This window comes from Aotus nancymaae, unplaced genomic scaffold (genome assembly GCF_030222135.1).
Source record: "Aotus nancymaae isolate 86718 unplaced genomic scaffold, 86718_ANA_hifiasm-v0.15.2.pri h1tg000089l, whole genome shotgun sequence".
Taxonomy (NCBI): Eukaryota; Metazoa; Chordata; class Mammalia; order Primates; family Aotidae; genus Aotus; species Aotus nancymaae.
In genome coordinates this window covers 21,399,470-21,414,561 of record NW_026988504.1, presented here as the reverse complement: position 1 = coordinate 21,414,561, position 15,092 = coordinate 21,399,470, and the positions used below count along the sequence as shown (strand labels likewise).

Below are 15,092 nucleotides of genomic sequence, written 5' to 3'. Positions count from 1 at the left end.
TTTGGGAAATTACTGCTCTCACACACTCTTCTTGACCCTACCCCTCCAGCATCTCTCTGCTATCCAAGGGTTGGGATTTTTAAAAAGAAAAACAACAACAACAAAACCAAAAAACAATGTGAGTTTTCCACCATCTTATAAGGGTGAAAAGCCCCCTCCCACATCTGGATGAACATTCCTGCATGGGTTTGAGGGCTTGGGAAAAAGACAGGGCTTGCCCCCACAGTGCAGGTAGGCCCAGTGATCCTATGAGAGGGGCCAGGAGGTGGGGGAGGTCCTCTGCGGGCAGGAGGTCAAGTATATTGTATTATATGACTGGTGCTTGATGAACCAGGGGAGAAGGCACCAAGAATGACTGTATTTAAATGTAAAATCTCCACCCCTTGAGGGTACGTTTTCAGGTCTGGGTGACTAATTAGACTGGGAAACAAGGGAGGGCAAGATGGCCCTGTGCTTCCCCTGCCCGCTGCCTCTGGTGGATGTGCTTCCCCTGCCCGCTGCCTCTGGTGGATGTGCTTCCCCTGCCCGCTGCCTCTCTGGTGGATGTGTGGACTGCTGGCTTCAGTACTGTTTTTCTTTCTGATGGCCCTTGTTATTTCTGCGTAAATATTTACACATTCAAATGTCTTACTGCATTGCTAGAATTAACTATATTATGAGAAAAATAATATTTTTCAGAAGGCCTGAGGTGGGCTGGGGTCACTCTGTGTTCTCTTCCTACAGCAGGGCCTCACTCTTCTCCCCCTCAGCAGCGGAAAAGGACTCTCCAGTTGGGGTCTTTTCTGTTGGAGCTTCTGTTGGGGCTTCACTATCCCTGGGATAAGAATAACAATGGCAAGGTTTTTGTCTGACCCGCCCGGACCCTCCTTGCTTGAACCCCAGAGAGCGACCGAATTACACCAGGCAAATAGACAGTTTAGGAGTTCAGGCTTTATTGGAGAGCCTCCGGGCGGACTGGACTCGTGCCGGGGGAAGAGTCAGCAGTCTCGCGCCGGCTTTCTTTTTTCTGCGGCTTTTATAGAGGTAGAGTGACTGGGGGAGTGGGAAAGCTGGCGTGTCGGGTGGCGATTGGGTAGGTGGGATGTCACGCGGGAAGTCTGCTGGGCGGGAGTTAGTTGGGTGGGAAGCTGCTGGAGAGCTGACGGGACGGTCGGTGATTGGTCAGGCCTGTTGCTGGGCGGAAAAGGAAGAGGGGCCTTTTAAGTGGAGAAGCTGAGTACTTTCTACGTGGCTGGGACCTGGGTGGGGTGAGAGGGGGGCCCGAGGGTCTCCTGCCAGACAGTTTTAATTCTTGAAAGGAGCAATTAAGCTTCTCATCCCCTCCTCATTTTAGATGGGAACTGTGAGGGCCCGTCATTTACCCCCTCCTCATTTTAGATGGGAACTGTGAGGGCCCATCATTTACCCCCTCCTCATTTTAGATGGGAACTGTGAGGGCCCATCACTTACCCCCTCCTCATTTTAGATGGGAACTGTGAGGGCCCATCATTTACACAGTTTCCCTGTTGAAGATCTCATCCTCACTGGAAGACTCCTTGTCATGCAGTTTCTCTGTCATGTTTTTCACACGTGTGGCACTGAGATGTCTGTACGTATCCCCAAGCCAGAGCAGCCATCTTAAAAAGCCACCCTAGAAGATAGAAAGGGAAATATTAATTTTGCATGTCTTCTGCTTTCTCTGGCCACAGCAATGAATCCTGCTTCAATGTACCTGAGTCGCACTTTGTGATGAGCATGTCCTGTGTGGCAGAAATCTGGAAATGCCCCTGGGGAGACACATGCACAACACAGTGAGTGATGCTGCCATTTCCCACGTCTCTCACACTGTACTTCTCTGGTCTTATTAGGACTAAATGAGTACCTCAGTCCAAAATCACAGTGAGCAGAACCACTGCAAACCACATACCTGGGGTCTTGAAAATAATTCCATGCAGGTGGGACTTTCAGAAGCTCTCCATGTCTGTCCAGAAGGGCCCCACAATATAGCTGGAGGGACTTTGTGTGTGGCTTAGCATGGAGCACGGGGAGGATGTTCAGTCCCACTCACCCCCTTGGCCAACCGCCCTTGTACAGTGAACAAACCACACAACCATGCTCGGCAGAAGCATTTTACATCAGTCCCCTTCAGACTTAGTCTCATGGGCATCACTTGATGGGGGGGTGGAGGATGAGGTGTTGTTTTTTTTTCTAGATGCTTTATTTGCTTTATTCTATAAGTTGAATCACCTGAAGCAAATGCCTGAGTGCAACTAGCCAAGTTGTCTATCTCATAGATCTTCATACAGCAGGCTGTCGCTGGTGAGTGAGTGAGCTGTGACATCAGCTTAAAGGACAACATATTCTTTTGAATGTGAATAAAATAGAAAAAGCCAGAGTGCATTGTGTGACCATGGGGCAAGACACTCTCCCTTTCTCTTTCTCAGGTTTCCTATCACAAAGGACAAACTACTGTCTAAAGTCTCACCTATTTCTTTCTTTCTTTCTTTCTTTTTTTTTTTGAGACCGGTTTCACTCTTTTTGCCTAGGCTGGAGTGCAAATGGCATGACCTTGGCTCACTGCAACCTCCACCTTCTGGGTTCAAATGATTCTCCTGCCTCAGCCTCCCAGGTAGCTGGGATTATAGGTGTGTGACACCATGCCTGGCTAATTTTGTATTTTTATTAGAGACGGGGTTTCATCATGTTGGTGAAGTTAGTCTCCAACTCCCGACCTTAATTGATCCACCTGCCTCGGCCTCCCAAAGTGCTGGGATTACAGGTGTGAGCCACCTGGCCTGGCCTTCCTAGTTAAAATTCTGTGAGGTTTGTATAAAAGGAATAGAGTGGGAGCCCAAAAACCAGTAAGATGAAAAAGTAGTGTTTCCTCAGTTCTCGGATCCAGGGAAAAAAGAAAGGAGAAAAAAAAGAGAAAGTAGTGTTTCCTGCCACTTTAGAGGAAGGACTCACATATTCTTTCTTCCATAAGCCTTGAAGGAGACTAGCGCCCTCACTCCAACACCAGGTTGCCTTCCCTACCCCTTCCCCAGAGCCTCCAAGAAGGCCCTTAGCCTGCCACCACCAGCAGGAACAGGCACCAAAACCTTTCCCCTTCCTGTCCCTTCCCATCTCCCCAAAGGGCTGGGGACATCAGATGTGTCCTTGTTCGTTCCATCTAGCTCAGCTTTGGCTGGGGAGCTAATTTCAGGGGAGTCAGGCTAAGCATTAGGGTAAGTAAGTATTATTCCTGTCTTGGGTAGTTTCCTCCCTGAAAAATGAGGACAGAGTTCTAAGCTTTCCTCTATTTCTTAAATTATAATTTTAAAATTGCTGGACTGGCTGGGTGCATTGGCTCACACCTGTAATCCGAGCACTTTGAGAGGCCGAGGCGGGTGGATCACGAGATCAGGAGTTCGAGACCAGCCTGGCCAACATGGTGAAACCCTGTCTCTACTAAAGATACAAAAAATTAGCTGGGCATGGTGGTATGTGCCTGTAATCCCAGCTACTCAGGAGGCTGAGGCAGGAGAATCGCTTGAACCTGGAAGGTGGAGGTTGCAGTGAGCTGAGATTGTGCCCTTGCACTCCAGCCTGGGCGACAGGGCAAGACTCTGAATTAAAAAAAAAAAAATCACCAGACTAATATTTACCTTGAGAATCCTTTTTCATCTTCCTTTGGTGCCCTTCTATGATAATAAATCTGTTTTGGAAGAAAACACAATTAAGATTACCCATCACAACAACCATTATTTCCAAATCTGTATTTTTTCCTTTTATTCATCGTAAGTCTCATCCACCTGAGGACAGAACTTTTTGGAGACAGGAATTGTATGCTGTTTAACAGTGCTTTGAATCAGTACACTCATCCTTGATATCTTGCAGGGGATTGGTTCTAGGATACTGCCCCCACACCGTACCAGAATCTGTGGATGCTCAATCCCTTATATATAATGGTGCAGCATTTGCATATAACCAACACACATCCCCCATATACTTTATTTATTTAGAGACAGGATCACCCTCTGTTGCTCAGGCTGGAGTGCAGTGGCATGATCACAGCTCACTGCAGCCTCAGCCTCCTGGGCTCCAGTGATCTGCCTAACTCAGTCTCTTCAGTGGCTGGGACTACAGGTGCACACCACCATACCTGGCTATTTTTTATTTTTAGTAAAGACCACATCTCACTATGCTGCCCAGGCTGGTCAAGCGATCCTCCCACCTTGGCTTCCCAAAGTGTTGGGATTACAAGTGTGAACCATCAAGCCTGGCCCCATGTACTTTAAGTCATCACTTATAAAATGTATAGATATTGTACAATGGTGACAGTTGTTATGCTGTACTTTCTATTTGTATTTTCATTGTGTGTGTGTGTGTGTGTTTTTTTTTTTTTTTTCAAATATTCAGCCTCATCTAGTTGAATCTGAAGATGTGGACCTGCTGATGCAGAGGGCTGACTGTATCTAACTTAGGGTCTTGCATGCAGCTGGCACTTAATATATTTTATTGACTGTTTTAGATAAAATTCAACAGATAATTCCTAATAAAAACTCTTAAAAGCAGGAAAAAAAGGAAACCCGAGTCCTTCCTCTAAAATGGCAGGAAAACCAGCTTGGGCAACATAGCAAGACCTTGTCTCTACACAAAAATTTTAAAAATTAGCTGCTGGCCTGTAGTCCCAGCCATTCAGGAAGCTGAGGCAGGAGGATCCCTTAAGCCCCGGACTTTGAGGTTACAGTGACTGCTCTCCAGCCTGGGTAAAAACAGGCTCTGAAAAGGAAGGAAGGGAGGGAGGGAGGGAAGGAGGGAGGGGGAGGGAAGGAAGGAGGGAAGGAAGGAAGGAGGGAAGGAGGGAGGGAGGGAAGAAAGGAAGGAGGAAAGGAAAGAAGGAAGGGGGAGGGGGAGGGGGAAGGAAGGGAGGAAGGGAGGGAGCGAGAGAGGGAGAAAGGAAAGGAAGGGAGGGAGGGAAGAAAGTATAGCATAACTATTGGAAAGGAAGGGACAAAACTATCATTATTTGCATATGAAATGATAAATATTAGACAGCCAAAGAAGCCTAAGAGAATCAACTAACATTTTACTGGAAGTAATATAAGAATTCAGGGCCGGGCGTTGTGGCTCACGCCTGTAATCCAAGCACTTTGGAGGCCAAGGCGGGTGGATCACCTGAGGTTGGGAGTTCAAGACCAGCCTGACCAACATGGTGAAACCCCATCTTTAAAAAAAAAAAGAAAAAAAAAGAATTCAGTACGGTGGCTATATACAAAATCAAGAGATCAGCATACAAAAAATTTTTTTAAAAGATGGCTACTTCAAATACTTTTCCCAGGTACCACCAATAACTAATTAGAAAATGGAAGAAAGATCCCATTTACAATGGCAATAAAAATGTATGAAGTATTTAGGAACAAAAATACAAAGATCTTTTATCTAACAAAAGATGTGTAAGATCTACATGATGGAAACAGACTTTTCTGAAAGACATTCAAAAAAATGAATACATGACAAGAGATATCACGTTCCTAGAATGTTGTACAGATGTTAATTCTCGAATTAATCTGCAATTTAACATGATCCTATTCAAATCCCAAGACAGTTTTTGGTGGTAGCTGTTTTTGAGAGAGGGTTTTGCTCTGTTGCCCAGGCAAGAGTGCAGTGGTATGACCACAGTTCACTGCATCCTCGACCTCCCAGGCTCAAGCAATCCTCCCACTTCAGCCTCTGAAGTCTCTCAGATGGTGTCTAAGAAATGGTGACAAATCTCACAAAGGGAGTAGGCTCAGAAGGGCTGGAGTATTCAGGGAAGGTGTCAAGAAGAAAGACGAACTTGAGTTGGCTTTTGAGAGTTTCATAGGGTTCCCTCAGGCAGAGTGAAATAAGGGCATTTTAGATGGACAAAGGCACAGACAAAAGCAGAAATGGGCATGGTGTGACCAGGGTATGGTGAGGGGCTGCTCTGGCTGGAATGGAGGGCTGCCACAATAATGGAAATGGTGAGTGAGGAAAATAAGTTTGGATTGGCAGCATAGCGTCAAGGTTGACAGCTTATTAACTCACCCTTACAATATGCTAGCACTGGCCTGTTGGAAAAAGTAATACATCATGTAATTGAACAAAAGGCAAACAGAGGCAAGCTCTGGGAATGGGCGCTATAAACAGGACTCGCCCCAGAGTAGCCAGATGTAGGCTTTAGATATGTAATGCAGATTGAGCATCCCTAATCCAAGGAGGAATGTCTCATATGGGTCCGAGAAATGGTGACACATCTCACAGAGGGCCTGGGCTCAGGAGGGCTGGAGTATGAGACATTCCCCCCTCCCCTGTGAACTTAAGTAAGTGGCCAACTACTTTTTAGAAAGATGGCTACCCTGTAGTACTTTAACTGGACCTATTTAGACAATGCCCTACACACTGGAGAAGGAAGACACTATGTGAGTCTAGTAAGTCTATGAGATGAGACGTCTCTCTTTTGGCTTGTCCTTCTTCTCCAGGGTGATGACAGCTCTGTGAGGGTGGAGATTATACATTTCTCTTCATTTCAACAACAAGGAAATAAATTAGTGGCAGAGTCCATTCAATTGTTGACATAGTTTTGGGTGGGAGAAATTTTGCTATTATATCAACTTAATTTCTTAAAATAGTCTAGTGGGATTAATTTAATTTCAATTGACAGAAATCTCCTGGAAGTGACGATCCTTTAAAAATCCTGGAATATATATTATAGTAAAAGAACAAAGAATACCTCGGCCTTAAACAACTGAAGAAGAATGTCAAGTAGTAGTAGGTGGGAAAGTGGCTTTGATTTTCAGTTTGTGGGTTCTGAATCTACACAAAGACAGGATTGCATTCTGAAAACCTGAATTAATTATTGTCCTTACCTTGACGGCACAGAAAATTAGGATTAAAATCACAATTACAGTCACAGGTATTGCCACTATGAGTTTGTTGTAGCCATATCCTGGAACGACTTTAGTGAGCTAAAAAAAAAAAAAAAAAAAAGGAAAGAACAATTTTTTTAAAAAAAACAAAGAGATAGGATGAAAGCTAACTATTAAAAACCCCAGTATTCCAAGTGAGTAGCTTACAGGTTCTTTTTTATTTTTTTGAGACAGGATCCCACTCTGTTGCTCAGGCTGGAGTACAGTGGTATGATCATGGTTCCCTGTAGACTTGACCTCCCTGGGCTCAGGTGATCCTCCCACCTTAGCTAGCCTCCTGAGTGGCTGGGACTACAGGCATGTGTCACCACACCTAGCTAATTTTCGTGTTTTTTGTGGAGACAGGGTTTCACTATGTTGCCAAGCTGGTCTCACACTCCTGACCTCAAGTGATCCACCCACCTTAGACTCCCAAAGTGCTGGGATTACAGGCATGAGCCACCTGGCCAAAGTTACACGGCCAAGACAAGCTATGGCCTGCGAGTCCCAGGTTCTCTTGTGTTGGCACTTTCCTGACATATGCTAAATGATGGGAAAGTCTGGTCTCACCTTTCTCTGTGGTCCTCACCTCACTTGACTTCCGCTCTTTCTGTTCACTCTGGGCTTCCGTGCTCTCGCTGATATAGTTCTCAGTTTTCCACTGGTCCGTATCCCATTCTGCCTTGGACACCTTTACTTCTTGCTGTTCACTGAGAAGTTTCATCAGGAGGCCTGTCTCGGAGATGAGCTTAGCACAGGCTAATTGCACTTGGGTCTCAGAGCAGTCCATCTTCAAGGTCCGGATAACATGAGATATGAGCCTTCTCACATTGTTGTTAGGGATGAGGGACTGTAGCTGCTGGTTTAGCTGAATTTCAAACTCATCACCTGGGGACAAGATCAATGGGTAATTGAAGTTTTTGGGCTTGGGGAACAGGTCAGTGCCCAGGTCATTGTATTCCCATTGTATTTCATTGGTTTGTTTAACAGTTGGCTCTAAGTTGAACGCAGTCCCAGTGGAATCTGCCTCAGGAGGATTATTGTAGGCTGTGTTTTCAGAGATGGTGCCTTCTGGCATAGCAGTGTTTTCCATAAAAATGTTTTCTTCAAAGGCATTTCCTGCAGTGGTGTTTTTAACATTAGTGTTTCCTATAAGATGTTCTGAAGGAGCAAATACCTCTGGAAAAGAATTCTTTTTAATGCTGTCTCCTAAAGATGAAAAAGCCCTTTCTGAAGGGGAATTTATGAGGCTCTTTGCTGCAGAGAATGGAGGCCTCTTCGCAAGCATCAGTCTGTTGAGAGAACTCTTCTTTCTGAACTTTCGACTCTTTTTGGCCTTGGGTGTTCTGTGGACCACATGGGAGCGAGTTTTATGAAAGCGGTATTTTTTTCTTGAATTTATGGTTGGTTTAGCAGCCTTTATATTTTTAACTCTAGCCTTTGCATTTTCTAAAATGAAAATGGCATAGGTTAAGTCTTTCCTTCCATTTCTTACCTCAGGTTGGGCTTTTGCAGAGGTGGAGGCGGAAGGCCCGCCCATGGAGAAGGGTTTCAGCAAAGAGGAGACTGCTGTCTTATGCTCTTGGGTGAAAAAAGGCTTGGTGTAGATAGTGTTTCCCACCAACTTCTCAGGCCTCTGCACCACGTGAGGCTGTTCCAGCTCCCTTGGGGCTGCACTCCCGGGCCTTTTTCCTTTCACAGTGTTTTCCACAAATGCCTGGGCACTCTGTTCCCTCCTGATGCTCTGCTTTCCCACCTCTTTGAAGTGCCTATTCTGGATGCTCCTTGGGCCCATGAGGACTCTGTTTGCTCTCTGCAGGCTTTTTCCTACACTTGGAATCTTTGCCAGGCTGTTTTCCTGTGGTTGGGCAGTTTGTAATTTTGTCTGAAAAATTTGCCATTTAAATTTAGGATCTAAAACGCTGGACTGTACAAGCATGGCAGTTTTTTCTTCCCTTCTAACCTCATCTATTTTTTCTTGAATTTCTGCATGTAACGCATTTTCCAGAGAATGCAGCTTTCTCAATTTATTTTCGTAAGTTGAGTTGTTGGATGTGGGTTGAAGAGAGGGGCTCTTTGTATTGTTTTTCAAAATACCCAGGGGCCTGTCACCATCTTGTGAATCTGAAAAAAGCAGTTTAATGAATGGTAACAACATTGCCTCCACATCTTCTAGATTTCCCATGGAGAAATAAGGCAAGATATAATTTAGTGCACTGATAACATCACTTTCATCATTGATGTCTCGCTGCTCACTCCCAAAGCCTGACAAGTTGATGCCGTTGCTGTCTGAGGGCGTCTCAGGCTCAATAGTCAGTTCAGTGCTCATGTGCTTCTTCCGAGCTTGTAACGCCTTCATGAACGCTCCTTCAGGATTCCCTATAGATGCTTCTTCAAGACAATGTGTGGTGTTTGTCAGACATGTACTGTTGCAATGCAGCTTGACTGTCTTGCAGACAACCTCAATGCTATTTTTAAATTGGCAGAGGCAGCAGGCCATATGGCTAGGTAAGATCCTATAGATAAAAACACAGAACAGTAAATTAATGGTGAAGGGGTTTCTTGAGTAGGTAAAGGAGGCAGACCAATGCTACCACAGGGCTAGGCAAAAAGGTGTTATTGAGGCCTATGGACTGGACAGTTGGTTAGGAACCAGAAGGCCACAGGATGGAGGACAGAGGTGCACAATAGAAGGTTAAGCATGGCAGTGAGTATGGTATGCCTAGAATAAACATGGTTGGGATTAGAATTGGGTGACACTGATCAGTAGTTTAATTCAGAAGTATCTCTTCCCAACTCAAAAGTTTTACTTTGGGCTGAAAGTACACAGGAAGAAGGTAGACTTCTAAGAAGAGTCTGAATAAACCCCCAACTTCTGTAGTCCCTTTCTCAATTCCTGTTGGGAGTGGGAAATATTAGACATTCTCTGGGCATTAAAAACAGCTTAGTTTAACATGTATTGTGGGGTAAAAAAAAACAGAGATTGCATTGGTCAAATCTGGATGGACATTTGAGCTTCAAAAGAATAACAAAAATAAGATACAACATAATTAATACAAAGAAGAATTCATGAAGAATGATATTCAAAAAGAAAGAGGGAGTGTTCTTCTTTAATGAAATAATGCCAGCTAGTAAACACAGAAGGAATGACAAAATTTAAAAAAGTGTCACTCTGCACCACCAATGTAATAAAAATTGATTCAGACAAGGATTATCATTGATACACAATTGGGTAAAAAGACACTTGTGAACAGGATCTTCACTGATTTCAAAGTACCACTCCATAGATTATTTATTAATTACCAAGGGGAAAATTATTATTATTATTTTTTTTATGAGACAAGGTTTCACTCTGTCACTCAGGCTGAAATACAGTGGCAAAATCATAGCTCATTGCAGCCTCGACCGGGCTCAAGTAATCCTCCAAATTCAGCCCCCCAAATAGCTGGGACTATAGGCTTGCACCACCACACCCAGCTAATTTTCTTTTGTTTTTTGTATTTTTAGTAGAGACAGGGTTTTACCTTGTTGCTCAGGCTGGTCTAGAACTCCTGGACTCAAGTGATCTGCCCACCTCAGCCTTCCAAAGTGCTGGGATTACAAGTGTTAGCCACTGCACCCAGCAAAATAATCACAATGGAGAGATCTGGAATATCACCTTAATCAAGTGATCAAACTTAGCATTATGGGCCACCTGTGGTCACGAGGCAGGAAGGATGTATCACCTATGCAGTATTCTTCCCAAAAATGCTTAACTTGAATCTCATCATGAGGAAACAGACAAATCCAGATTGTGGGACAATTTACAAGACAGCTATCTTTGACTCTTAAAAAATGCCAGTATCATGAAAGATAAAGAAAAAGTAGAGGAATGTTTTATATTAAAGGAAACGAAGACATGACATGCAGTGCCTTTGATTGGATTCTGTACTATTCTTTCATCTTTATGGTATGTTTGAGTTTTTTTCAAAATATAAATTGGGCAAAAGAGATACCAAGATAACTGATTATTGTTATGGCTCATTGGAGGCAGTTTTAGAGAGATAAAAACAGCCTCTGTTATCTGGAGTAAATCTCAAGGTTAATCTTAAGCAGTATAGCATGGTCATTAAGAATACAGATTCCACAGCCAGACTAGGCTTAAATCCCAGCTCCACTAATAATGTGAATTTGGGCAAACTGCTTAATCTCTGTTCCTTGGCCTTGTCATTATAATAGTACCTACCTCTAATGAGTTTTGAGGATTAAATGAATCAATACCTGAAAAATGCCTGGCACATAGTGAGTGCTCAATAAATATTAACTACTATAATTATTATGTTGCAAAGGCTGTGGGGACCTTTTCTGGGTCCTTCAAAAGGATGACTTTATCAGGACCTCATTAAAACTGTGAAAACAGAAGAGTGTTTCATGGATATATGAAGTCTATGAATTGGGAGTACAACGTATAGAGTTTTTTTTTTTTTTTTTTCTATCTCCAATAATGGGTATAAGCAAACGTATAGAGTTTTATATTAAAACTGCATCCAGTAAGTTGGCCTGACACAGCTTTCAAACCTATAGAGAAATAACCACTAGTGACTAGTAGTGTTCCTTTGAGTGGAAGCCTTTGATCTTCACATAGAAAAAATGGACCCAGAACCATAACCCAGCATTTTACTTATATAGCAACCTTAACTCTGACACAAAGGTGTTTTTTTTGTTTGTTCTGAGGCAGGGTTTCGCTCTGTTACACAGGTTGAGTGCAGTGGTGCAATCTCAGCTCACTGCAGCCTCTGCCTCCTGGGCTCAAGTGATCGTCCCACCTGAGCCTTCTAAGTAGCTAGAACTACAGGTGTGTGCCACCATGCCCAGCTAATTTTTGTATTTTTTGTAGAGATGGGGTTTCACCATGTTGCCCAGGCTGGTCTTGAACTCCTAAGCTCAAGCAACCCTCTCTCCTTGGCCTCCCAAAGTGCTGGAATTACAGGCATGAACCCAAAGATTTTGTTATTATTTTCGTGCCTTTAACTTCTTATTTTAAACATTTTCGGTTTTTCCTTTAAGCCTTAGGATGGCTGGGAAACATTTTCAAATGGTATAATGAACACCTGTATAACTTCCATCTGGAATCAACAGTTGCTTTTTTTCTTGCTTTTTTTTTTTTTTTTTTTAATTCCCCACCTAACCCCAACAGTTGCTAATACTTTGCCACATTTGCTTTCCATGTATGTATGTCTACACATTTTTCTGGACAAACCATTTGAGAGTTAGTTGCAGATATGAGCCTTCACCACTAAATAATTCAGTGTGCAGTCCCTAAGAACCAAGGGATTCTCCTCCATAACCAGAATACTATTATCACCCAATGAAACTTAATATTGTCATTGCCTACTATGTAGTCCATATACAAATTTTCACAATTGTCCCAATCATATCATGGCTTAAAAAAATTCAGAATCCAATCAAACATCAGACATTGCATTTAGTTTTCATGATTCTTTAGTCTCCTTAACTGTTCCCAGAACTGTTTTAAAGTATACTGACAAATCTTTGAGACTGTAAATGACCTGAGGTATAGATTATCCTTACTTGAGAATAGTAATTTTCCAATACGCATTAAAGATCATTACACATGAGCCAAGACTCAAATGGGCTGGCCTTCTTTCTTTGTATATAAATGTGTAAACTCCTGAAGACTTCCAATAATGAACTCCAATAGGGCAGTGAGTTCAATGTCATTTGGGTCTTGATGACAAATTGTTACAGAGAATAGGAGCATTTTTCCTATCCACTAATGGTAAAGAAAAAAGCAGACAGAACCTCACTATGTTAGAGAACTAAATGAGAAAGCTGGTTGATGAAGAGGACTTCATCCAGAGAGGAAGGTATCTAGCTGACATGGAAGATGCTGCAGGAGGCCGAGGAAAATGAAGCTAGAGCAATAAAACAGATTTGACAAAGTGCTGAAGACAAGAAAGTGACCTGACAAAAATGAATGCAGCAGAGTGCTAAATGAAGGGCCCATTCCATGCTAATCTTGTATAATGCCCTCAACTAGCCTTAGCATATCTGAGTTTCTATTTAGCTTGCCATATTGTGTGTTGGGGGGCGGGTGGCACAATTTAAGTTGCACTAAGTTGTGTAACAAACTCAAAATAAGGCCCTGAAGATATATATAGGGTCATGCTCTGTCACCCAGGCTGGAGTGCAGTGGTGCCATCTTGGCTCACTGCAACCTCCACCTTCTGGGTTCACATGATCCTTCTGCCTCAGCTTTCCTAGTAGCTGGGACTTACAGGTGTATGCCACCACATCTAGCTGATGTGTGTGTGTGTGTGTGTGTGTGTGTGTGTGTCTATGTATATGTATATGTATATATGTATATATAATTTTAACTGCAAAGAAGGCCAGGCACAGTGCCTCATGCCTGTAATCCCAGCATTCTAAGAGGGTGAGGCAGGAGGATCACTTGAGGCCAGGAGTTTGAGACCAGCTTGGGCAACATAGTGAGACCTCGTTTCTACTAAAAATAAAAAATAAAATTGAAAAAAAAAAATAGATACCTCACACCATATATGCAAATTAACTCAAAATGGATCATGGACCTAAATGTAACTACACAATTTCTGGGAGAAGACATAAAAGAAAATCTTTTTGACTTTGGATTAGACAACAGGTTCTTAAAGATTTCTTAAATAAGAAACAAAAAAGCACAAGCCATATAAGAAAAAATTGCTAACTTAAAGCTTACAAAAATGAAAAACTTCTGCTCTTCAGAAAACACTTTTATTTTTATTGTTTATTTTTTATTTTGAGACAGAGTCTCACTCTGTTGCCCAGGCTGGAGTGCAGTGGTGCAATCTTGGCTCACTGCAACCTCCACCTCCCAGGTTCAAGCATTTCTCGTGCCTCAGTCTCCTGAGTAGCTGGGATTACAGGTGTCTGCCACCACTAATTTGTGTATTTTTAGTAGAGATGGGATTTTGCCACATTGGCCAGGCTGGTCTCAAACTCCTGACCTCAGGTGATCCACCCACCTTGGCCTCCCAAAGTGCTGGGATTACAGGAGTAAGTCACTGTGCCCAGCCAGAAAACACTTTTAACAGAATGAAAAGACAAACCACAATCTGAGAGAAGATACTTACTAAACACATATCTAAAAGCCTTTTTTTTTTTAAATTTATTTACTTATTTAATTCTTGATATAGCATCTCACTCTGTGATCCAGGCTGGTGTGCAGTGGTGATCATGGCTCACTGCAGCCTCAACCTCCCAGGCTCAAGCAATCCCAAAGTGCTGGGACCACAGGTATGCACCACCATACCTGGATTGTTTTTGTATTTTTGGTAGAGACGAGGTTTCACCATATTGCCCAGGTGATCTCAAACACCTGGCCTCAAGCAATCCTCCTGCCTCAGCCTCCCAATGTGCTGGGATTATAGGTGTGAGCCACTGCACCTGGTCCCTGAAAGGACTTGTATCTAGAGTCTATAAAGCACTCTTAAAACTCAATAATAAATAATCTCTCTTGTGATTACAGGGGAAAAACCTTATTAATAAAAAGATTAATATTCAATTAAAATATGGGAACAGATTTGAACAATTTAGTAAAGAAGATATTTGCACATGAACAGACATTCAACATCACTACCTATTAAAGAAATGCAAACTAAAACCACAATGAGATTCCACTACACATCTAGCAGTAGAAAGGCAAACATTTCTTTTTTTTTTTTTTTTTGAGACAGTCTCACTTCGTCACCAGGCACCAGGCTGGAGTGCAGTGGCGCGACCTCAACTCACTGCAACCTCCGCCTCCCGAGTTCAAGCAATTCTCCTGCCTCAGCCTCCCTAGTAGCTGGGACTACAGGTGCCCGCCACCACACCCAGCTAATTTTTTTGTATTTTTAGTAGAGACGGGGTTTCACCATGTTGGCCAGGATGGTCTCAATCTCTTGACCTCATGATCCACCCGCCTCGGCCTCCCAAAGTGCTGGGATGACAGGCGTGAGCCACTGCGCCCGGCCCCAAACATTTCTTTAAAAACTGAAATATAAGAATCTGCTGGGCCGGGCCAGGTGTGGTGGCTCACGCATGTCATCCCAGCACTTTGGGAGGACAAGGTGGGTTGATCAGGTGAGGCCAGGAATTTCAGACCAGCCTGGCCAACAAGCTGGAACCCTGTCTCCACTAAAAATACAAATATTAGCTGGGTGTGGT

General features: G+C 43.3%; 1 protein-coding gene across 1 annotated transcript in view; it reads right to left on the bottom strand.

Annotated features, from left to right (window-relative positions):
- Positions 1 to 915: 915 nt before the first annotated feature.
- Positions 916 to 15,092, bottom strand: part of LOC105711315 (leucine-rich repeat-containing protein 37A3-like) — a 53,357-nt gene continuing 39,180 nt past the window's right edge. Inside the window, 6 exon segments of the mRNA XM_064369190.1 lie at positions 916 to 1,173; positions 1,450 to 1,630; positions 1,712 to 1,766; positions 3,627 to 3,676; positions 6,852 to 6,950; positions 7,480 to 9,406. Coding sequence (XP_064225260.1) covers positions 1,490 to 1,630; positions 1,712 to 1,766; positions 3,627 to 3,676; positions 6,852 to 6,950; positions 7,480 to 9,406 — 2,272 coding nt within the window. The 3' untranslated portion in view covers positions 916 to 1,173; positions 1,450 to 1,489.